The 23781-nt window shown below is 44.7% G+C and overlaps 1 protein-coding gene across 2 annotated transcripts in view; it reads right to left on the minus strand.

Moving 5' to 3' along the window:
- Positions 1-23781, minus strand: part of LOC137365571 (phosphoribosyl pyrophosphate synthase-associated protein 1) — a 60042-nt gene that overhangs the window by 30110 nt on the left and 6151 nt on the right. For both annotated transcript variants that reach the window (XM_068027948.1, XM_068027947.1), the window contains exon 2: positions 10152-10204. In XM_068027948.1, the coding sequence (XP_067884049.1) occupies positions 10152-10204 (53 nt within the window). The remainder of the gene's footprint in view (positions 1-10151; positions 10205-23781) is intronic.

The raw sequence follows: 23781 nt of genomic DNA on the forward strand, positions 1-23781 counted from the left end.
CTACCTACACTAGGGGCAATTTACCATGGCCAATTTACCCATCAACCTGCAAGTCTTTGGCTGTGGGAGGAAACCGGAGCTCCCGGCAGAAACCCACGCGGTCACAGGAAAAACTTGCAAACTCCACACAGGCAGTACCCAGAACCGAACCCGGGTCGCTGGAGCTGTGAGGCTGCGGTGCTAACCACTGTCAGTGGGGAAGCATTTCGGGGATAGTGACCATAACTCTAAGATTTAAGGTCGTTATGGAAAAGGACAACGATGGACCAGAAATAAAGGAACTGAATTGGGGCAAGGCCAATTTCAATATGGTAAAACAGGATCTAACCAAAGCGGACTGGGAGCAGCTACTTGTAGGAAAGTCTACATCAGACCAGTGAGTGTCAAAGAGGAAACAGAGTTCAGGGCCAACATGTTCCCGTAAAAGGTGAAAGGAAAGACCAAGTCCAGGAAACCCTGGATGTCAATGGATAAAGAGGATCGGATCAGAAAAAAAAAAGAGAGACTTATGGCAGATTCAGAGGGCTGAAAACAGCAGGGGCCCTAAAGGAGCAAAGTGTAGGAGGGTACTTAAAGTAATTAGGAGAACAAAGACGGGGCAAGAAAAAACACTGGCAGGCAAGATAAAGGAAAACCCCAAGGCGTTTTAAGAATATTAAGGGGCAAGAGGATAACCAGGGAAAGAGTAGGGCCCATTAGGGACCAAAGTGGCAATCTGTGTGTGGAGCTGAAGGACATAGGTGAGGTTTTAAATGATTACTTTTCATCAGTGCTCACCATGGAGAAGGACGACGTAGGTGTAAAGATAAGGGAGGGGGATTGGGATATACTTGAATATATTAGCATTGAAAGGGAGGAAGTATTAGCTGTTTAACAGGCTTAAAAGTGGATAAATCCCCAGGCCCAGATGAGATGTATCCCAGGCTGTTATGTGAGGCAAGGGAGGAGATAGCAGGGGCTCTGACACAAATTTTCAAATCCTCTCTGACCACAGGAGAGGTGCCAGAGCACTGAAGGACAGTGAACATGGTATCATTATTCAAGAAGGGTAGTAGGAATAAACCAGCAAATTACAGGCCAGTGAGTCTAACATCAGTGGTAGGGAAACTATTGGAAAAAAGTCTGAGAGACAGGATTAATCTCCACTTGGAGAGGCAGAAATCAAATCAAGGATAGTCAGCATGGCTTTGTCAGGGGGAGATCATGTCTAACAAATTTGATTGAATTTTTTGAGGTGACTAGGTGTGGACGAGGGTAAAGCAGTTGATGTAGTCTACATGGACTTCAGTAAGGCTTTTGACAAGGTCCCAAATAGGAGATCGCTCAAGAAGCTAAGAGCCCATGGGATCCAGGGCAATTTGGATCCAAAACTGGCTTAGTGGCAGGAGGCAGAGTGATGGTTGAGGGCTGTTTTTGCATTTGGATGCCAGTGACCAGTGGTATAGAAACATAGAAAATAGGAATAGGCCAGTCAACCCTGCTCCATCACTCAAAAAAAGATCATGGCTGATCGTCTAATTCAGTGCCCTGTCCCCACTTTCTGCCCATACCCCTTTGGCATTAAAATATCTAGCTCCTTCTTGAATATATTTAATGACTTGGCCTCACTGCCTTTTGCAGTAGAGAATTCCACAGGTTCACCACCCTCTGAGTGAAGAAATTTCTCCTCATCTCAGTTCTAAATGACATACCCCGTATCCTGAGACTGTGACCCCTGGTTCTGGACTCCCCAACCATCGGGAACATCCTCCCTGCATTTAGCCTGTCTAGTCCTGTTGGAATTTTATAGGTTTCTGAGATCCCCTCTCATTCTTCTAAATTCTAGTGAATATAGGCCTAGTCGACCCAATCTCTCCTCATATGTCAATCCTGCCATCCCAGGAATCAGCCTAGTAAATCTTCTTTGCACTCCCTCCAAGGCAAGAACATCCTTCCTCAGATAAGGAAACCAAAACTGCACACAATACTCCAGATGTGGTCTCACCAAGGCCTTATATAACTGCTCCTGTACTCAAATCCTCTTGCAATGAATCCCAACATACCATTCGCCTCCCCAACTGCTTGCTGCACCTGAATGCTTGCTTTCAGCGACTGGTGTACAAGGACATCCAGGTCTCACTGCACCTCCCCCTTTCTCAATCTATCACCATTCATATAATAATATGCCTGTTTTTACAATCAAAGTGGATAACCTCACATTTATCCATGTTAAACTGCATCTGCCATGCATTTGCCCACTCATCCAACTTGCCCAAATCACATTGGAGCCTCTTTGCATCCTCCTCACAGCTCACATTCCCCCCCAACTTTGTGTCACCTACAAACTTGGAAGTGTTACATTTAGTTCCCTCACCCAAGTCATTAATATATATTGTGAATAGCTGGAGCCCAAGTACCCGACTAGTCACTACCTGCCACCTGGAAAAAGACCCGTTTATTCCTACTCTGTTCCCAGTCTGTCAACCAATTCTCAATCCATGTCAGTATATTACCCCCAATCCCACGTGCTTTAATTTTGCACACTAACCTCTTATGTGGGACCTTATCAAAAGCCTTCTGAAAATCCAAATACACCACATCCACTGGTTCTCCCTGATCTATTCTACTAGTTACATCCTCAATGTGGTGTACCGCAGGGATGGGTGCTGGGACCCTTACTGTTTGTTGCGTACATTAATGGTTTAGACGTGAGCATAGGAGGTATGATCAACAAGTTCGCAGATGACACGAAGATTGGTGGTGTCATAAAAAGTGAGGAGGAAAGCCTTAGATTACAGGACGATATAGATGGGCAGAGCAGTGGCAAATGGAATTTAATCCTGAGAATGAGGTGATGCATTTCGGCAAAGAAATATACTATGGATGGTAGGGCCCTAGGCAGTACAGACCTTGATGTACTGGTTCAGAGATCACTGAAGGCAGCAGCACAGGTAGATAAGGTGATTTTAGGAAGGCATATGGGATACTTGCCTTTATTAGCCAAGGCACAGAATATAAGATCAGCAAGGTTATGATGGAGCTGTATAAAACGCTAGTTAGGCCACAGCTGGAGTACTGCGTACAGTTCTGGGCACCACACTTTAGGAAGGATGTGATTGCACTGGTGAGGGTGCAGAGGAGAGTCATCAGGATGTTGCCTGGGCTGTAGCCTTTCAGCTATGAAGAGAGACTGGATTGGCTAGGGTTGTTTTCCTTCGAGCAAAGAAGGCTGAGGGGGGGACATGATTGAGGTATACAAAATTATGAGGGGCATAGATAGATAGGAAGAAACTTTTTCCCTTAGCAGAGGTGTCAATAACCAGGGAGCATAGGTTTAAGCTAAAGGGAAGGAGGTTTAGAGGATTTGAGGAAAAATCTTTTCACCCAGAGGGTGGTTGGAATCTGGAACGCACTGCCTGAAGGGGTGGTAGAGGCAGGAACCCTCAAAACATTTAAGTATATAATGAGCACTTGAAACACCATAGCATACAAGGCTACGGGCCAAGTGCTGGAAAATGGGATTAGAATAGATAGGTGCTTCATGGCCAGCATGGACACAATGTGCCTGTTTCTGTGCTGTATAACTATGACTAAACTATTCCAAAACATACAAAATGGTAAGAATGAGAATATAAAAGTAAATGGTAACATTCTTAAAGGGGATGCAGGAACAGAGAGACCTGGAGGTGTAGGTACACAAGTCTGAAGGTGGCAGGACAAATTGAGAAGACTGGGGGGGGGAAAAAAATGGAATTCTTGGCTTTATTAAGAGAGGCACTGAGTACAAAAGCAAAGAGGTTATGGTAAACCTTTGCAAAATACTGGTTAGGCCTTAGCTGAAGTAGTGTTCAATTCTGGGCTCCATACTAGGAAGGATGTGAAGACCTTGGAGAGGACGCAGAGATTTACTAGAATGGTATCAGGGATGAAGGACTTCAGTCATGTGGAGAGACTAGAGAAGGTTAAGATAAAACAAAATGAAGAGAGGGTGTATGATGCATGCCATGTGAATTCTTCAAGCAAGAACCAGGCCAAATACAATAAGCTGAGAGGGGAAGTAAAAGAGGAAAAGACAGGCAAAGGGAGAATACGAGAACAGAATGGCAGTTAAAATAAAAGGGAACCCAAAAACCTTCTACCGGCATGTAAATAGTTAAGCAGATAAGAGATGAAGTGGGGCTATTAGGAACGAAGACTGCGATATATGCGTAGAGGCGCAGGACAAGGCTAGAATACTTAATGAGTACTTTGAATTGTTGTTTACAAAGGAAGAGGATGCTGACAAAATAGAAGTGGAAATGCTAGAGGTAATGGATGACGTGAAAATTGATAGGAAGGATATACTGGAAAGGGTAGCTATGCTAAGAGTGGATATGTCACCTGGTCTAGATGGCTTGCATCCAAGTTTGCTGAAGGAAGTGAGAGTGGAGATAGCAGAAGGGCTTGCCATAATCTTCCAATCTTCCCCAAATACGGGGGAGGTGTCAGAAGACTGGAGAGTGGCAAATATAACATCCTTATTGAAGAAAGGGTGTAAGGACAGTCCTAACAACTACAGACCAGTTGGTTTATCAGTGGTAAGGTTTTAGAAACAATAATCAGGGGGGGAAAAAAAACAAGCACTTGGAGAAGTTTGAGTTAAAGATAGCCAGCAGACTGTGCTTGACTAATCCAATTAAATTTTTTGATGAAGTAACAGAGAAGGTTGATGAAGGGAATGCAATGGATGTTTTCTATATGAATTTTAAAAAAGTGTTTGACAAAGTACCACATAAAAGGCTGTTTAACAAAACTGAGGCTCATGGAATAGGAGGGTCAGTATCAGCTTGGATTAAAAAAAAACTGGCTTAAGGGCAAAAACAAGTCATTGTAAAATGGTTGTTTTTCAGACTGGAGGATAGTAGACAGTGGTGTTCCCCAAGGGTCAGTGCTAGGACCACTGTTTTTTTGCTATATATAAAGGACTTACATATTGGAATATGGAGTAAAATTCTAAAATTTGATGATACCAAACTTGTAGGTGTGGCAGACAGTGAGGAAGATAGCAATCGACTGCAACAGAACATAGATAGGCTAGCAGAAAGGGCAGACAATTAGCAGATGGAATTTAATACACAAGTGTGAGGTGATGCATTTTGGCAGAAGGGATAGGGAAAGGCAATATCTTAATGGTGCAATTCTAAAGAGTGTGCAGGTACAGAGGGATTTGGGGATGGATGTGCATAGATCTTTGAAGATGGTAGGACATCTTGAGTGATTAGCAAAGCATATGGGATCTTGGCCTTCATAAATTGAGGCATTAACTACAAAAGCAAGGAAGTTATGCTGAACCTTTAGAAAGCTCTGTTAGACCCCAACTGGAGTACAGCATTCAGTTATGGTCACTACACCTTAAAAAGGATGCGAGGGCCCTCAAGAGGGTGCAGAGGAGATTTACCAAAATGGCTCCAGGGATGGGGGATTTTAGTTACAAGGTTAGGTTGGAGAAGCTGGGGTTGTTCTCCTTGGAGCAAAGGAGATTGAGGGGAGATTTGATAGAGGTGTACAAGATTATGACAGGTTTAGGCATGGTAGATAAAGAAAAGCTGTTCCCATTAGCTGATCGTACAAGGACTAGGGGACACAAATTTAAGGTTTTGGGCAAGAGATACAAGGGAATGAGAGAAAGAATTTTTTCTTTTTAAATGTAGTGAGTGGTAATGACCTGGAACTCACTGCCTACAAGGGTGGTAGAAGCAGAGACAATGATTGATTTCAAAAAGGAAATTGGATGGGAACATGAGAGAAATAAACTTGCAGGGCTACAGGGATAGAGCCATGGAATGGGCCTGACTGAATTTCTCTAGAGAGCTAGCATGGACTAAACGGCCTCCTTCTGTGCCATGATGACCATGATTGTTGACTCTATGATGTTCAAAATCATGAATGGTTGAGAGTAAACAAGGAGAAACTGTTTCCAGCAGCAGGGTCAGAAACCAGAGGACACAGACTTGAGGTAATTGGCCAAAGAACCACAGAAACATAGAAAAATAGGAGCAGGAATAGGCCATTCAGCCCTTCGAGCCTGCACCGCCATTCAATACGATCATGGCTGATCATCCAAACTCAGTACCCTGTTCCCACTTTCTCCCCATACCCCTTGATCCCTGGTCCAGACAGGAGAACTCTTTTCTAAATGCAGTGATTTATGATCTCGAATGTGTTGCTTTAAAGGGTGGTGGGAACAGATTAACTAGCAACATTCAAAAGGAAACTGGAATAATTGCTTGAAGGGGAAAAATTTTCAGGGTTAAGGGAAGAGTAGGGGAGTGGGACTAATTGATAACACTTTCAAAAGAGCCAACACAAGCACGATGGACCGACTGACGACCTCCTGTGCTAACGTTTCAGATCGATGACCTTTCATCAGAACAGATGAAAGGTCACAGACGTGAAAGATGAACTCTTTCTCTCTCCACTGATGCTACCAGACCTGCTGAGTATTTCCAACATTTTCTGTTTTTATTTCAATTTCCAGCATCCACAGTATTTTGCTTTTGACCTCCATCTGTACCCCTTGAGGAATATAAAGTAGGAAGGAACTTAAGCAAGGAGTCAGGAGAGCTAAAAGGGGTCATGAAAAGTCACTGGCAAACAGGATTAAGGAAAATCCCAAAGCTTTTTATACATATATAAAGAGCAAGAGGGTAGCCAGGGAAAGGGTTGGCCCACTCAAGGACAGAGGAGGGAATCTATGCGTGGAGCCAGAGGAAATGGGCAAGGTGCTAAATGAGTACTTTGCATCAGTATTCACCCAAGAGAAGGAGTTGGTGGATGATAAGTCTAGGGAAGGGAGTGTAGATAGTCTCAGTCATCTCATTATCAAAAAGGTGGTGGTGTTGGGCGTCTTGAAAAACATTAAGGTAGATAAGTCCCCAGGGCCTGATGGCATCTACCCCAGAATACTGAGGAAGGCAAGGGAGGAAATTGCTGGGGCCTTGACAGAAATCTTTGTATCCTCATTGACTACAGGTGAAGTCCCAGAGGACTGGAGAATAGCCAATGTTGTTCCTTTGTTTAAGAAGGGTGGCAAAGATAATCCAGGAAATTACAGGCTGGCGAGCCTTACATCAGCGGTAGGGAAATTGGAGAGGATTCTTCGGGACAGGATTTACTCCCATTTGAAAACAAATGGACTTATTAGCGAGAGGCAGCATGGTTTTTTTGTGAAGGGGAGGTCGTGTCTCACTAACTTGATCGCGTTTTTTGAGGAAGTGACGTAGATGATTGATGAAGGAAGGACAGTGGATGTTGTCTATATGGACTTCAGTAAAGCCTTTGACAAGGTCCCTCATGGCAGACTGGTACAAAAGGTGAAGTCACATGGGATCAGAGGTGAGCTGGCAAGATGGATACAGAACTAGCTGGGTCAGAGAAGACAGAGGGTATCAGTGGAAGGGTGCTTTGCTGAATGGAGGGCTGTGACTAGTGGTGTTCCGCAGGGATCAGTGCTGGGTCCTTTGCTGTTTGTAGTATGTATAAATGATTTGGAGGAATACGTAGCCGGTCTGATTAGTAAGTTTGCGGACGACACAAAGGTTGGTGGAGTTGCAGATAGTGATGAAGATTGTCAGAGGATACAGCAGGATATAAATCGGTTGGAGACTTGGGCAGAGAAATGGCAGATGGAGTTTAACCTGGACAAATGTGAGGTAATGCATTTTGGAAGGTCTAATACAGGTGGGAAGTATACAGTAAATGGCAGAACCCTTAGGAGTATCGACAGGCAGAGAGATCTGGGCGTACAGGTCCACAGATCACTGAAAGTGGCAACGCAGGTGGATAAGGTAGTCAAGAAGGTATACGGCATGCTTGCCTTCATCGGTCAGGGCATAGAGTATAAAAATTGGCAAGTCATGCTGCAGCTGTACAGAACCTTAGTTAAGCCACACTTGGAATATTGCGTACAATTCTGGTCGCCACACTACCAGAAGGATGTGCAGGCTTTGGAGAGGGTACAGAAGAGGTTTATCTGGATGTTGCCTGGTCTGGAGGGTATTAGCTATGAGGAGAGGTTGGATAAAACTCTGAATGTTTTCACTGGAACGACAGAGGTGGTGGGGCGACATGATAGAGGTTTACAGAGTTAGGAGTGGCATGGACAGAGTGGATAGTCAGAAGCTTTTTCCCAGGGTGGAAGTGTCAGTTACTAGGGGACATAGATTTAAGGTGAGAGGGGCAAAGTTTAGAGGGGATGTGCGAGGCAAGTTTTTTTTTTTTTTTAAACACAGAGGGTGGTGAGTGCCTGGAACTTGCTGCCGGGGGAGGTGGTGGAAGCAGATACGATAGCGACGTTTAAGAGACATCTTGACAAATATATGAATAGGATGGGAATAGACGGATACGCTCCCCAGAAGTGCAGAAGGTTTTAGTTTAGACAGGCATCAAGATCGGTGCAGGCTTGGAAGGCTGAATGGCCTGTTCCTGTGCTGTACTGTTCTTTGTTCATTCTATGGTTCTGTAAAATCCCCTCCCATCAAAGCAGAGAGTAAAGCAGCTCAGCATGAGGCATCCAATATTGGACTATCACACCACAGGTCTCACACCAAACAGTCGCTCACAGCAGTAGCTGGCTTGATCCAATTGCTGGTGTCAAATGTGGCAAAATTACTTTTGACACAGTCATTGGCTACACAACTGCTGTATGTTGGAAGCCTGTAGTACCAACACAACAGTTGCAAGATTTAAAACAGCTTCTGCGCAAGTTGGAAAGGCCCAGAACTGAGCAGAGAAAACATAAGCAGCAAGTAAAGAGCAAAAAAAAAAGCAAAATGCTGGCAACTCCTCTTTGGAGACAGCAGCCAAGCCCAGGGAGATTGCCCCTGCTAGTCTTCAAATATTGGCCGTGGAGCATTTCATGTCCACCTGAACAGGCGGACAGGGTATGAGTTTAACATCTCATCTGAAAGACAGGAGCTCTGACAGTGCAGTGCTCTCTCTGCCCTGCAGTATCAGCTTGGATTATTGGCTCAAATCCTGGAACACAACCTGACTCGGAGAAAAGAGGGCTCCCATTGAGCTATACTGAAAACACTAGATTTACAGGAAGCCTGCCCCTTTAACACTGGGGAAACCTGCCCCTGGCCCAGTCTATTCCAAGGTGAAAAGTCAAGCTTTCCATATCTTCCCAACTCAAGATCAGCAAGAGTGTCATACACTTCACGGCCCTCCAATCCTAACACCAAAACGACAGGGTATACTTTAGTAAAGCTAACTTAACTGTCAGTTGCAAAGTGCAGCAGGTTTCCTTGACAATTACTGGCCATTCTGGGGAGTCGCAGGAGCAGCAAGAAAGTCTAATCCCATCACAGAAACCCCTTTCTCAAAGAGCTGATTAGATTAGAGATACAGCACTGAAACAGGCCCTTCGGCCCACTGAGTTTGTGCCGAACATCAACCACCCATTTATACTAATCCTACACTAATCCCATATTCCTACCAAACATCCCCACCTGTCCCTATATTTCCCTACCACCTACCTACACTAGTGACAATTTATAATGGCCAATTTACCTATCAACCTGCAAGTCTTTTGGCTTGTGGGAGGAAACCGGAGCACCCGGAGAAAACCCACGCAGACACAGGGAGAACTTGCAAACTCCACACAGGCAGTACACGGAATCGAACACGGGTCCCTGGAGCTGTGAGGCTGCGGTGCTAACCACTGCGCCGCCCTAGCTTGTACCAATATCCAGTGATGCACAAACACTATCCAGTTATCGGAAAGGACGTTGCTTAATCTGTAGCCACACACCCAGACATTGTGGTAAATATAAAATGGAACGCAAGATCACTAATGAATACTGCTCATCCCTACACAGGCAGCCCACAGCTTCAGTGGGAGGATGCTAATTATACGAGCCGCTGCACATCTAGTCACAAGCAGAGGAAGTTATTTTTAGAAATGTAACAACTTCTGACAGGGCTGAGGTTGGGGTGGGCGGGGGTGGTGCAGGAGCAGTGCGGTGGCCAAGGGGATGAAGTCAGTCCAAGGAAGCAGGATAATTATATAGACTATACACAGATGTCACATGTTCTTCCTGAACCTGAACAGATGAGGGTTACAGTGAACACTACAGCAGTACACCGTTACCCTCACTCTGCAGTGTACACTAGGGTATGCAGCCACTTACCCCGGTTTGGCTCCTGATAAACCACAGCTTTGCCAAGTTCAACTCCGAGTCGTCTAAAGAAAAACAAACAAACAGGGAGGTGATTAAAAGGATTATAACTACAGTCTCAGTGCTGTTCATACTTTGATCAGTATAGTTACATGCTGGGTCTGAGACTCAGTTACCAATGGCTGTTGTACTTGAAGCCACAAGGCAAGGAGACACTCCAAGAACCAAAGCCAAGCAATTACTGTTTTCTTTCAACTTAACTTTTAGGTAAATGGTTATATTAACTCAAGCATTCACTGGTCTATGAAAGATCAGACAAACTGTATAATTTTCATTTCAAAAACATGCAGAACTGGCTTTCTTTGGTTCAATTAAGTTTAAGTACTGCATGAGAAGTTAGGATTTTTTTTCCTTGTAGAGAAGGCTGAGAGGTGATTTGATAGGTATTCAAAATCATGAGGGGTCTGGACAGAGTAGAGAGAGAGAAACTGTTCCCACTTGTGAAAAGATTGAGAATGAGAGAGCACAGATTTCAAGTATTTGGTAAGAGAAGCAAAACTTTCACACAGCGAAAGGTTAAGGTCTGGAATGCATTGCCGGAGAACGTGGTGGAGACAGGTTCAATTGAAGCATTCAAAATGGAATTAGATTGTTATATGAAAAAGGAAGAATGTGCAGGGTTATGGGGAGAAGGCAGAGGGATGGCACTAAGTGAACTGCTCTTTTGGAGAGCCAGTGCAGACACGATGGGCCAAATGGCCTCCTTCTGCACTGTAACAATTCTGTAATTCGATAAGAAATTTTATCGTATACAAGTATAAAATTTCCCTCAACATTATTCTCGCAAGTTTTAATAGTTCAAAAGCTAGGCACAGACAGAAAAGTTGGGATCTAATTAAGGGAGCAATTCAAGTTGATCATTCACTGTCCTGTAACCCTGCATCACTGGAGACCTTGCAAGGACAAAGCATTGTAAAATGGAGACCTCAGTAAATGCACCTGACCCTTACAAAAGGCAGCATTCGATTAATGGAATGAAGAAGGAAGTGCGGAAATCAGAATTTATTCCACTTGCACGGAAACCATTCTGTCACTCTACCTGCTATTACACAATACACCTCATCAATTAAGTTACTCACCACAAAATTACTCCTTCAGAATTATTATTCATTCATCCATCCATCCACCCATGGGATGTAAGCATCGTGGCATTTATTGCTCATTCTTAACTTCCCTTAGGAAGCTGGAGAGCTACCTTCTTGAATACAACTCAGTGGCTTGCTAGGCCATTTCAAGAGGGCAGTTAAGAGTCAACCACATTGGTATAGGTCTGGAGTCATATATAAAAGTCAGTCTGGGCAAAGACGGCAGACTTCCTTCTACCAAAGGGCATTAGTGAACCAGATCGGTTTTTAATGACAATCCAGTAGTTTCGTGATCACCATTACCGAAACTAGCACTTTAGTCCAGATTTATTTAGTTAATGGAATTTAAATTCCCCCCAGTTGCCGTGGCAGGATTTGATCTCACATCTCTGGATGATTAGCCCAGACCTCTGGATTACTAACCCAGTATCACTATGCTACTCTTCCCTCAAAATGTATCAATTAGATTTCTAAAACCAGTTATAAAATATAAAGGATCCAAACCAGGAGTGTAATAGGCAAAGAGCAGATAGCTGCTGTAAGTTTATCATTGTTGTGCAACAGATGACTGCTTAATACATGACGTATAGGGATCACAGTACAACCAGGGTTATAATTACTATCAACAAAGAATAAGGTCATGAAAACATCTCTGAAACATTTAGTAACTCAGGGCATTAACCCACCCTGAGTAACCTCTTTATCTGAGGATTTCTCAGATGGAGGGAGCTTTACTCTGTACCGAACCCATGCTGTACTTGTCCTAGGAGTATTCGATGGAGACAGTGCAGAGGGAGCTTTACTCTGTATCTCACCCTGTCCTGTACTTGCCCTGGGAGTCTTTAATGCTGAGAGTGTAGAATTTTAGAAAAAAATGCATCCAACCCACTTCACTGAGAACATTTAAAAATTACATGGATATGTACTTGAAGTGCCATAACCTACAAGGCTATGAACCAAGAGCTAGAAAGCGGGATTATTGCCGGTCAGCAGAGACATGATGGGCCGAATGGTCTTTTTCCATGCTGTAAATTTCTATGATTCTAAGCTATGTATTAAAAGAAGGTCCAGTGTGACAGTTTCAGAGATGTATAAAACTCCTTCAGTTGTGTGAACACCTCTGTTACTGGCAACATGAGCCATTACCTAATGAAAATGTATGAACCGCTATCACTAATGGAATGGAAACAGAGCTTCGGGTTGAATAGGACACTTAGAAGGAGTGCCATCAGGTTCAGCCTGAGCAAACAGCTAGGAGGAACAACAAGTAATAGTTTAGAGTCCCATCAACATTTAACTGGAAGTAATTCTGCCTCACCACAGCAGGAAGACATTTCAGCAGAAAATGCTGAAGTCTCGGGTGTGTCAGAGAGGTGAAGCAATTTCAATGTTAATTGATTATGTCATCAAGTTGTAGTGTATAAGTGAGAAAGACAGCCGAAGTTAGAACGGTGTTGTAAGGAAAACTGATGTTTCGCATGGAAAGTGAAGCAACAGCTGGAGTTGTGTTGGTTAGTTAGGGACTGGAAAAAGCAGTGGCAGAGGCATTGTAGGAGAATGGAGTGATCAACTACTAATCATTTGGACTTCAATGTGGAAGGCATGATTGGGAAATTTGCAGATGACACAGAAATTGGCCATCTACTTGATAGTGAAGAGGATAGCTGTAGACTCCAGAATCATATCAATGGTATGGTCGACTGGATGGAAAAGTGGCAAATGGAATTCAATCCAGATAAGTGTGAGGTAATGCATTTGAGGAGGGCAAATAAAGCGAGAGAATACACGATAAACAGGAGGATACTGAGAGGGGTAGAAGTAGTGAGACACCTTGGAGTACATGCCCACGGGTCTCTGAAGGACAGGTAGATAAAGTGGTGAAGGGATATGGAATGCTTTCCTTTATTGGCTGAGGAAAATAATACAAAAGCAAGGATGTAATGCTGAAACTGTATAAAACGCTGGTTAGGCCACAGCTGGAGTATTGTGTACAGTTCTGGTCAGCACGTTACAGGAAGGGACACAACTGCTCTGGAGAGAGTACAGGGGAGATTTACAAGAATGTTGCAGCTATGAGGAAAGATTGGATCAGCTAGGGTTGTTTTCCTTAGAACAGAAGAGGCTGAGGGGAAACTTAATTGAGGTGTATAAAATTATGAGGGTGTTAGATAGAGTAGACAGGAAGGATCCATTTCCCCTAACGAGAGGTCAATTACCAGGGGGCACAGATTTAAGGTGATTGGTAGGATTAGAGAGGACATGAGGAAATACTTTTTCACCCAGAGGGTGGTGGGTGCCTGGAATTTACTGCCTGGATCAATGATGGAGGCAGAAACCCTCAACTCATTTAAAAAAGGTACCTGGACCTGCACCTGAAGTGCTGTAACCCACAAGGCTACAGACCAGGTGCTAGAAGGTGGGATTAGATTGGGCAGCTATTTTTTTCAGCCGGCACGGACATGATGGGCTGAATGGCCTTTCTGTGCCTCAACTTTTCTACAGTTCTACATCGAAGTTCAGAGTGAGTAATGTATCACAGCCAATCCAGACATCACGAACAACTGACAGGGGATTCTGGACAGGACCATATATGATGGACAGAGTTAGCGAGCAGCTCAAAGCTCTGCAGTCTTGCCACATCCAGTCTTAACAATGGTGACAATTAAGCACCTAACAGGAGGGGGTTCCATGAACATCCCAATTCTGAACAATGGTGGAGTCTTTTGCACACACATGCTAGACAAGGCTACACCGTTTGCAACAGGTTTCAGCCAAAAGTGCCGTGTGGATGACCTTCTCTGCCACCTCCCGAGATTCCCACCATCACAGATACCAAGCTTCAGCTAAATCCATTTATTCCACATGAAACGGCTGAGCACACTGGATATAGCAAAGGCAATGGGCCCAACAACATTGTGATTGTTATGCTTAAGCCATGTACTCCAGAAGCAGCAGTGCCTCTAGCCAAGCCGTTCCAGTACAGCTACAACTTTGGCATCTACCAGAATGTGGAAAATTACCCAGGTATGCCCTGTCCACAAAAAGTAGGATAAAGCCAATTTGGACAACTACTGCCCCAGTCTTCTCAATCAGCAACATGTTGGAAGATGCTATCAAGCAGCATTTACGCACCAGTAACTATTTCCAACAAGAATCAACCACCTCCCCTTGGCATTCAACAGCATTACCACTGCCAAATCCCCCAGCATCTTGGGGGCGGGGGTGGTCACCGTTGACCAGAAACTTAACCGGACCAACCACTTAAATACTGTAGCTACAAGAGGTCAGGGGCTGGGTATTCTGCAGCAAGTGACTCACCAGCCTTCTAAAAACCCAAAGACTTTCCACCATTTGAGGCACAAATCAGGATGGTGATAGAATACAGTCCACTTGCCTGGATGAGTGCAGCTACACTACTCAAAGTTTGACATCTCCCAAGACAAAGCAACCCGTATTACTAGCACCCCATCCATCATCTTAAACATTGACTGCCTCCACCACCGGCACAGCAACAGCAGTGTGTACCATCTACAAGATGCATTAAAGCAACTCACCAAGGATCCTTCGACAGCACCTTCCAAACCTGTGACCTCTACCACCTAGAAGGACAAAAGCACCAGGTGCATGGGAACACCAGCACCTGTAAGTTCTCTTCCCTCACACACCATCATGACTTGGAAATATTATATCAGCGTTCCTTCCTTGTCGCTGGGTCAAAAACCTGGAACTCCCTTTCCAGCACTGCGAGAACACCTCCACCACAGGGACTGCAGCAGTTCAAGGTGGCAGCTCACTGCCACCTTCTCAACAGCAATCGGGGATGGGCAATAAAGTCTGCCCTTACCTGCGATACGCACATCGCATGAATAAAAAAAAAAAAAAAAAATTCAAACTGCTCACCAATGCCCAGTTTGGATTCGACCAGGACCATTTGGCTCCAGACCTCATTACAGACTTACGAACAGTTCTGATGAAAGGTCACAGACCTGAAATGTTCACACTGTTTCTCTCTCCACAGATGCTGCCAGACCTGAGTATTTCCAGCAGTTACTGTTTTTATTTCAGAGTGCCAGCATCCACAGTATTTTGCTTTTATCCCAGTTAACTACAGGCCAGCCATTTTAAACTCTGTGGGGGGAAAGCTTTCAGAAACAATAATTCAGGACAAAGTTCAGAGCCACTTGGACAAATATGGATTAGTTAAGGAAAACCAGCATAGATTTAAGGACAAATTGTGTTTAACTAACCTGCTTGAGTCTTTTGATGAGGTAACAGGGAGGGTTGATGAGAGGGCAATGCGGTTGATGTGGTGTGCGTGGATTTTCAAAAGTCATTTGACAAAATGCCACATAGGCTTGTGAACAAGGTTAGAGCCCGTGGAATAAAACAGTAGCAGCACGGATAATGGATAGGAAATTGCCTGAGTGACAGGAAATAAATTTTGAACAGATCTAGCAATGCAAAACAGGGCAGAAATGAGGCACTGTGGGCCATCAGCAGAATTGTACTCAACCACAATTTGTAACCTCACAGCCTGGTATATCCCCCACTCTACCATTACCAAGCTGGGAAATCAACCCTGGTTCAATGAAGAGTGCACAGGCCATGCCAGGAGCAGCACCAGACATACCTCAAAATGAGGTGTCAACCTGATGAAGCTACAACACAGGACTACGTGCATACCAAACAGCATAAGCAGCATGCGATAGACAGAGTTAAGCGATCCCATAACAGTTCAGATCTAAGCTCTGCTTGCACCGTGAACGGTGGTGGACAATTAAACTGGAGGAGGTGGCTCTACAAACATCCCCATCTTCAATGATGGGGGAGCCCAAACCTAGTGCAAAAAAGACAAGGCTGAAGCATTTGCAATAACCCTCAGCCAGAAGTGCCGAATGGATGATCCATCTTGACCTCCTCCTGAAGTCCCCAGCATCACAGATGCCAGTCTTCAGCCAATCTGATGCACTCTGCATGATATCAAGAAACGACTGAGGTACTGGATACAGCAAAGGCTACAGGCCCTGATAACATTCCGGCAACAGTACTGAAGACCTGTGCTCCGGAACTTGCCGCGTCCCTAGCCAAGCTGTTCCAGTACAGCTACAACACTGGCATCTACCCGGCAATGTGGAAAATTGCCCAGTTATGTCCTGTACACAAAAAGCAGGACAAATCTGACCCAGCCAATTACCACCCCATCAGTTTATTCTTGATCAGTAAAATGAGGGAAGGAGTCATCAACAGTGCTATCAAGCAGCACTTGCTTAGCAATAACCTGCTCAGTAACGCTCAGTTTGGGTTCCGCCAGGGCCACTCAGCTCCTGATCTCGTTACAGCCTTGGTTCAAACATGAACAAAAGAGCTGAACTCAAGAGGTGAGGTGTGTGACCGCCCTTGACATCAAGACAGCATTTGACAGAGTATAGTATCAAGGAGCCCTAGCAAAACTGGAGTCAATGGGAATTAGGGGGGAAAACTCTCCACTGGTTGGAGTCATACCTAGTACAAAGGAAGATGGTTGTTGTTGTTGGAGGACAATTATCTCAGCTCCAGGACGTCACTGCAGGAGTTCCTCAGGGTGGTGTCCTAGGCCCAACCATCTTCAGTTGCTTCATCTATGACCTTCCTTCAAATCACAAGGTCAGAAGTGGGGATGTTCGCTGATAATTGCACACAATGTTCAGCACCATTCTCGCCTCCTCAGATACTGAAGCAGTCCATGTAGAAATGCAGCAAGACCTGGACAATATGCAGGCTTGGGCTGATAAGTGGCAAGGAACATTCGTGCCACTCAAGTGCCAGGCAATGACCATCTCTAACAAGAGAGAATCTAACTATCTCCAATTGACATTCAATGGCATTACCATCGCTGAATCCCCCACTATCAACATCCTGGGGGGAAACTGAACTGGTGTAGCCATATAAATACCGTGGCTACAAGAGCAGGTCAGAGGCTCAGAATCCTGCAGCAAGTAACTCACCTCCTGACTCCCCAAAGCCTGTTCTTCATCTACAAGGCACAAGTCAGGAGTGTGATGGAATACTCTCCACTTGCCTGGATGGGTGCAGCTCCAACGCTCAAGAAGCTCGACACCAACCAGGACAAAGCAGCCCGCTTGTTTGGCATCCTTGTCGACAAATATTCATTCCCTCCACCACCGGCACACAGTGGTAGCAATGTGTACCATCTACAAGATGCACTGCAGCAACGCACCAAGGCTACTCAGGCACCACCTTCCAAACCCATGACCTCTACCAACTAGACGGACAAGGGCAGCAGATGTGTGGGAACACCACCACCTGCAAGTTCCCCTCTGTTCCTTCACTGTTGCTGGATCAAAATTCTGGAACGCCCTTCCTAACAGCACTGCGGATGTACCTACCCCACATGGACTGCAGCGGATCAAGAAGGCAGCTCACCACCACCTGCTCAAGGGCAATTAGGGATGGGCAATAAATGCTGGCCTAGCCATCCCACAATTCAAAAAACAGAGCTGTTGTGAAGCATTGTTTTTTGGACTGGACCAAGGGAGATAGTGGGGTTCCCCAGGAATCGGTGATGGGAACCCTGCTTTTCTTAATCTGGAGTCAGGCAGGCCCCCACCTGCCAAGAATGAGGCATATTAATTTCACCACATGGACATTAAATTTCAAATTGTTGCTGGGAAAAGGCAGCCTGTTACAAGGACTGCCAGACCTTGGGTGAAAAAAAAATTTACATACGAACAGACATTAAAGTTAGGGAAGTGCATTCCATTCCCTGCTAAGATGGCAATACACAGAGCCAAGATGTGGTCAGAGCAGTTAACATAGAAAATAGGAGTAGGCCATTCGGCCCTTCGAGCCTGCTCCGCTATTCATTATGATCATGGCTGTTCATCCAACTCAGTAACCTGTTCCCGCTTTCCCCCCGTATCCTTTGACCCCTTTCGCCCCAAGAGCAACATCTAACTCCTTCTTGAAAACACACAATGTTTTCGCCTCAACTGCTTTCTGTGGTAACGAGCTCCACAGGCTCACCACTCTCTGGGTGAAGAAATTTCTCATCTCAGTCCTGAAAGGTTTACCCCATATCCTTAGACTACGACCCCTGGTTCTGGACTCCCCCACCATCGGGAACAGCCTTCCTGCAACTACCCTGTCAAGTCCTGTTATAATTTTATAGGTTTCTATGAGATCCCCCCTCACTCTTCTGAACTCCAGCAAATACAATCCTGACCGACTCAATCTCTCCACGTATGTCAGTCCCACCATCCCAGGAATCAGTCTGGTAAACCTTCACTGCAAGAACACCCTCCACAGCAAGAACATACTTCCTCAGATAAGGAAACCAAAACTGCACACAATATTCTAGGTGTGGCCTCACCAAGGCCCTGTATAATTGCAGCAAGACATCCCTGCTCCTGTACTCGAATCCTCTCGCTATGAAGGCCAACATACCATTTGCCTTTTTTACCACCTTTTGCACCTGCATACTTACCTTCAGCAACTGGTGTACATGAACACCCAGGACTCGCTGCACATTCCCCTCTCAGTTTATAGCCAGATAATAATCTACCTTCCTGTTTTTGCTACCAAAGTGGATAACCTCACATTATCCACATTATACTGCAACTGCCATGCATTAGCCCACTCACTCAACTTGTCCAAATCACCCTGAAGCGCCTCTGCATCCTCCTCATAACTCACCCTCCCACCCTGTTTTGTGTCATCTGCAAATCTGGAGATATTATATTTAGTTCCCTCATCTAAAATCATTAATATATATTGTGAATAGCTGGGGTCCTAGCACCGATCCCTGCAGTACCCCACTAGTCACTGCCTGCCATTCGGAAAAAGACCCGTTTATCCCTACTGTTTCCTGTCTGCCAACCAATTTTCCATCCATCGCAATACACTATCCCCAATCCCATGCGCTTTAATTTTACACACTAAGGTCTTAAGTGGGACTTTGACAAAAGCCTTCTGAAAGTCCAAATAAACCATATCCACTGGCTCCCCCTCATCAACTCTACTAGTTACATCCTCGAAGAATTCTCGTAGATTTGTCAAGTATTTCCCTTTCATAAATTCATGCTGACTCTGTCCGATTCTACCACTGTTTTCTAAGTGCTCTGCTATAAAATCTTTGATAATGGACTCTAGAATTTTCCTCACTACCAATATCAGGCTGACTGGTCTATAATTCCCTGCTTTCTCTCTACCTCCCTTTGTAAATAGTGGGGTTACATCAGCTACCCTCCAATCTGTAGGAACTGTTCCAGAGTCTATAAAATCTTGGAAGATGACCACCATTCACGATTTCTTGGGCCACTTCCTTAAGTACTCTGGGATGCATACCATCAGGCCCTGGGGATTTATCGGCCAAAAATATCAATTTCTCCAACACCATTTCTCTACTAATACGGATTTCTTTCAGTTCCTCCCTCTCACTAAACCCTGTGTTCCCCAACATTTCTGGTATGTTATTTGTGTCCTTCTTTGTGAAGACAGAACAAAGTATGCATTTAGTTGGTCAGCCATTTCTTTATTCCCCATAATAAACTCCCCTGTTTCTGACTGCAAGGGACCTACATTTGTCTTCACCAATCTTTTTCTCTTCACATAACTATAGAAATTTTTAGTCAGTTTTTATGTTCCCCGCAAGCTTGCTCTCGTACTCTATTTTCCCCTTCTTAATTAATCCCTTGGTCCTCCTTTGCTGAATTCTAAACTGCTCCCAATCCTCTGGTCTGTTTTTTCTGGCAAATTTGTATGCCTCTTCCTTGGATCTAATGCTATCTCTAATTTCCCTTGTAAGCCATGGTTTGGCTACCTTTCCCATTTTACTTTTGTGCCAGACAGGAATAAACAATTGTTCCAGTTCATCCATGTGCTCTTTAAATGTTTGCCATTGCCCAACCACCGTCATCCCTTTAAGTAACGTTTCCCAATCCGTCATGGCCAACTCGCGCCTCGTACCTTCGTAGTTTCCTTCAAGATTCAGGAACCTAGTCTCAATCATCTACATCACTCTCCATCTTGATGAAGAATTCTATATTATGGTCGCTCATACCCAAGGGGTCTTGCACAACTAGACTGTCAATTATTCCTCTCTCATTACACAATACCCAGTCTAGAATGGCCTGTTCTCTAGTTGGTTCCTCAACGTATTGGTCCAGAAAACCATCCCGTATACACTCCATGAATTCCTCCTCTACGATATTGTGACTATTTTGGTTTGCCCAATCTATATGCAGATTAAAGTCACCCATAATTACAGATGTTCCTTCATCACATGCATCTCTAATTTCCTGTTTAATGCCATTCCCAACATCACCACTACAGTTTGGAGTTCTATATACAACTTCCACTAACTTTTTTCTGCCCCTTAGCGTTTCGCAGCTCTACCCATACATATTCCACATCATCAGAGCTAATATCTTTCCTCACTATTGCGTTAATTTCCTCTTTAACCAGCAATGCAACTCCACCGCCTTTTACTTTTTGTCTGTCCTTCCTAAATACTGAATACCCCTGGATGGTAGCCCCCCCAGTAGTGAAAGAAAGACTGCAGGTGGTCAGAAACAGGACCGTGGCAGGAAACTGACTCCTGCAGTTTTCCTGAACGTGTGCTGGATCAGGCCATGTTCAAACCAGCTCCCCCAGAGGAGACTGAATTAGCACTGCAGGCAGATGACCATGTCTGTCTGAGACTTTTTTTTTGTGGAAAGTTAGGAGACCCAGGGAATGAATTAAATGGATTTTCCCTAGCTGCGGCTCAGTGAGCCGACCCAGTATTGCGAGAGTTAGCACAGGCTGCCCAGTCTGAAAGTGAAGCAGAGAGTCCCTAATTGCCACTATTTGAAGAATAAAGGTACTGATGAGGAAATAGAGTTCTCCTCACAGACTAGAGAGCAAGGAGTGGACAGTAGTTCACGGTGCCACAGAGGTACCAGAGAAATATTGAGAAGGGCCCAGAGACTAGTGGTTGTACATGCCAGTATATGAATGACTGAAGCCTGCATAAGACAGCAGTTTCATCGGCCAAAACTCCACAAAGATGCGGTGGAATACTGCAAGAATTGCCACATGTGCCAGGTTGAGGGGAAACCCCAACCTTCAGTGAAATCTGTACCCTTAAGTCCTGTACCAGTGTTAGGTGGATCCTCCAGAGGGCTGGTGAACTGTAAGGGACCCCCGCTGAGAACAAAAGGGGACAGGCAAGCACAAGGCTGGCAAAAGTTTAGAAAGAGAAGGGCAAAAGTGACCAAGAGGGCAAGTTAAAGGAAGTCCGAAGGAATCCCGGATGAAGACCCTTACTGTCCATCAGCTAACCCTGAAGAAATGTGAAAAGTTAGACCCCACGGCCTCCTATGTAAATGCAGACACTAGAAGCACACCACCAGAGTTGCTAACAGCATTTACAGGAGCTTGCAGAGACAAAGGAAGACCTCCAGGAGCATGAGGGTGATGCCTCACCTAGACAAAGCGCCACAGGAGAGTGCAGTAGAGTCCGCACAAATACCTGCAGGCAGGAGTGTCCCAGAGAACAAAGGGGAGATTAACAAAGAATCCTCACCCACAGTCAGAGAAAAAAAACCCACATCCCCTGAAGTCAAAAGCCTTTGCTTGACTCAGCAAAGCACTGAAAGAGTTCAGGACAGACCCGCCCACGACTGACCTCTGCAGGAACAAAGACAGCCATGGAAATGGGCAAACTGAAGAAAAACTTCCCCAAAGAACCACATATTTATTGGGATGCCAAAAAGGGGTCAATTAAAGCAGCACTGGCACCAAGAAAAGACAGGCAATTTTAATAAGCTTTAGGATTTATGAATGAATGGAAATGAATGAGAGAAATGCATGGTTTTTCTTTCTGTATCTTATATTTTCTCTCAACCCTTTTAATGAAAGGTACTTTTCTCAAATCGCATTTCATTCCCCTGGGTGTGGAGGTGTCATGCAGGCCCTCACCTGCCATGGTGGAGGCATATTACACCACATGGACATTAAATTTCAAACTGTTGCTGGGAAGAGAAGGCCTGTTACAAGGGCTGCCAGACCTTGGGTGAAAAAAAAATTACATACCAACAGACGTTGAAGGCAGGGAAGCACATTCCATTCCAGATGATACAATACACAGAGCCAAGATGTGGTCAGACCAGTTAGTCACATGACTGACTGGCTGTTGGAGTTTGAACTGAGCCTACAGAATGCTCCTGGACTGAAGAACACCTCCTCTCATCTCTTTCTCATAGAACTCCAAAACCCACTGAAGACACATGAACCCCAAAAGAGAAAAGTTTCCTACAGCGAACAAGGTTTAAGAAGAATACTGGGCCCCAACAAAAAGCAAGACTCCCTCCAATCAAGGACTCTACAGCGAGCTCGAATCACAGTAACAAAGACCCGCTTCAGAAATTGCCTCAAACTTTTCCACTTTATTTTTTCTTCTGCTCTTTTCTGTCCCTATCTGCATGTGTGTACTGCGTATGCATGCTAGCGTGGGCGCATCGTGTATCCGTAGGCCTTATTTCAATCTTTCTTCTCTAAACCTAAGAAAGCCTGTTTGTACTGGTTTCTTTGCCTTATAATTGGTAAAGAAGGATTCACCAAGGGGAGCTAAAAGCAGTGTGTTTAAAATTACATCCTGTTACAGGTGAAGGCAGAAAGGGAACCCTAGACCTCTTTCTCACCTGGTCGTAACACCTGGACTTGGATGCACAGGGCACAATTTCAAAATTTGCAGATGACAAAAACTTGAAAGTATTGTGAACTGTGAGGAGATTAATAATAAACTTCAAGAGGATTGTAGACAGGCTGGCAGAAGAAATTTAATGCAGAAAAGTGTGAATTGATTCATTTTGGTAGGAAGAATAAGGAGAGGCAATATAAATTAAGGTACAATTCTAAAGGGGAGTGGAGGAGCAGAAGGACCTGCAGGTATATGCACAAATCATTGAAGGCCGCAGGACAGGTTGAGATAGCAGTTCATAAAACAGATGGGATCTTAGGCTTTACAAATTGAGGCATAGAGTGCAAAAACAAGAAAGTTACGATAAACCTGTACAAAACACCGGGTTCGGCCTCAACAGAAGTATTGGGCACCACACCTGCGTAAGGATTTTAAGGCATTAGAGAGGATGCAGAAAGACTCCAGAAGATTCCAGGGATGAGGAACTTCAATTATGTGAATAGGTTGGAGAAGCCGAGTCGGTTCTCCTTGGAGAAGGGAAGATTAAGGGCAGATTGACACTGTTCTCTGCAGCAAAGAGCGAGAGTCTAAACTGTCGTGTTGCCTGTCCGATGCCAGGGTTCAGGGCATCTGCTCAGGGCTGGAGAGGAACTTAGTGAGAGGGGGGAGGATCCAGTCATTATGGTCCATGTAGGTACCAACGACATAGGCAGAACAAGGAAAGAGGTTCTGCGTAGTCAGTATGAGGAACTAGGCACCAAATTAAGCAGAACCTCAAAAAGGTAATAATCTCTGGATTATTACCTGAGCCACGTGC

This window comes from Heterodontus francisci, unplaced genomic scaffold (assembly GCF_036365525.1).
Source record: "Heterodontus francisci isolate sHetFra1 unplaced genomic scaffold, sHetFra1.hap1 HAP1_SCAFFOLD_405, whole genome shotgun sequence".
NCBI classification, from domain to species: domain Eukaryota; kingdom Metazoa; phylum Chordata; class Chondrichthyes; order Heterodontiformes; family Heterodontidae; genus Heterodontus; species Heterodontus francisci.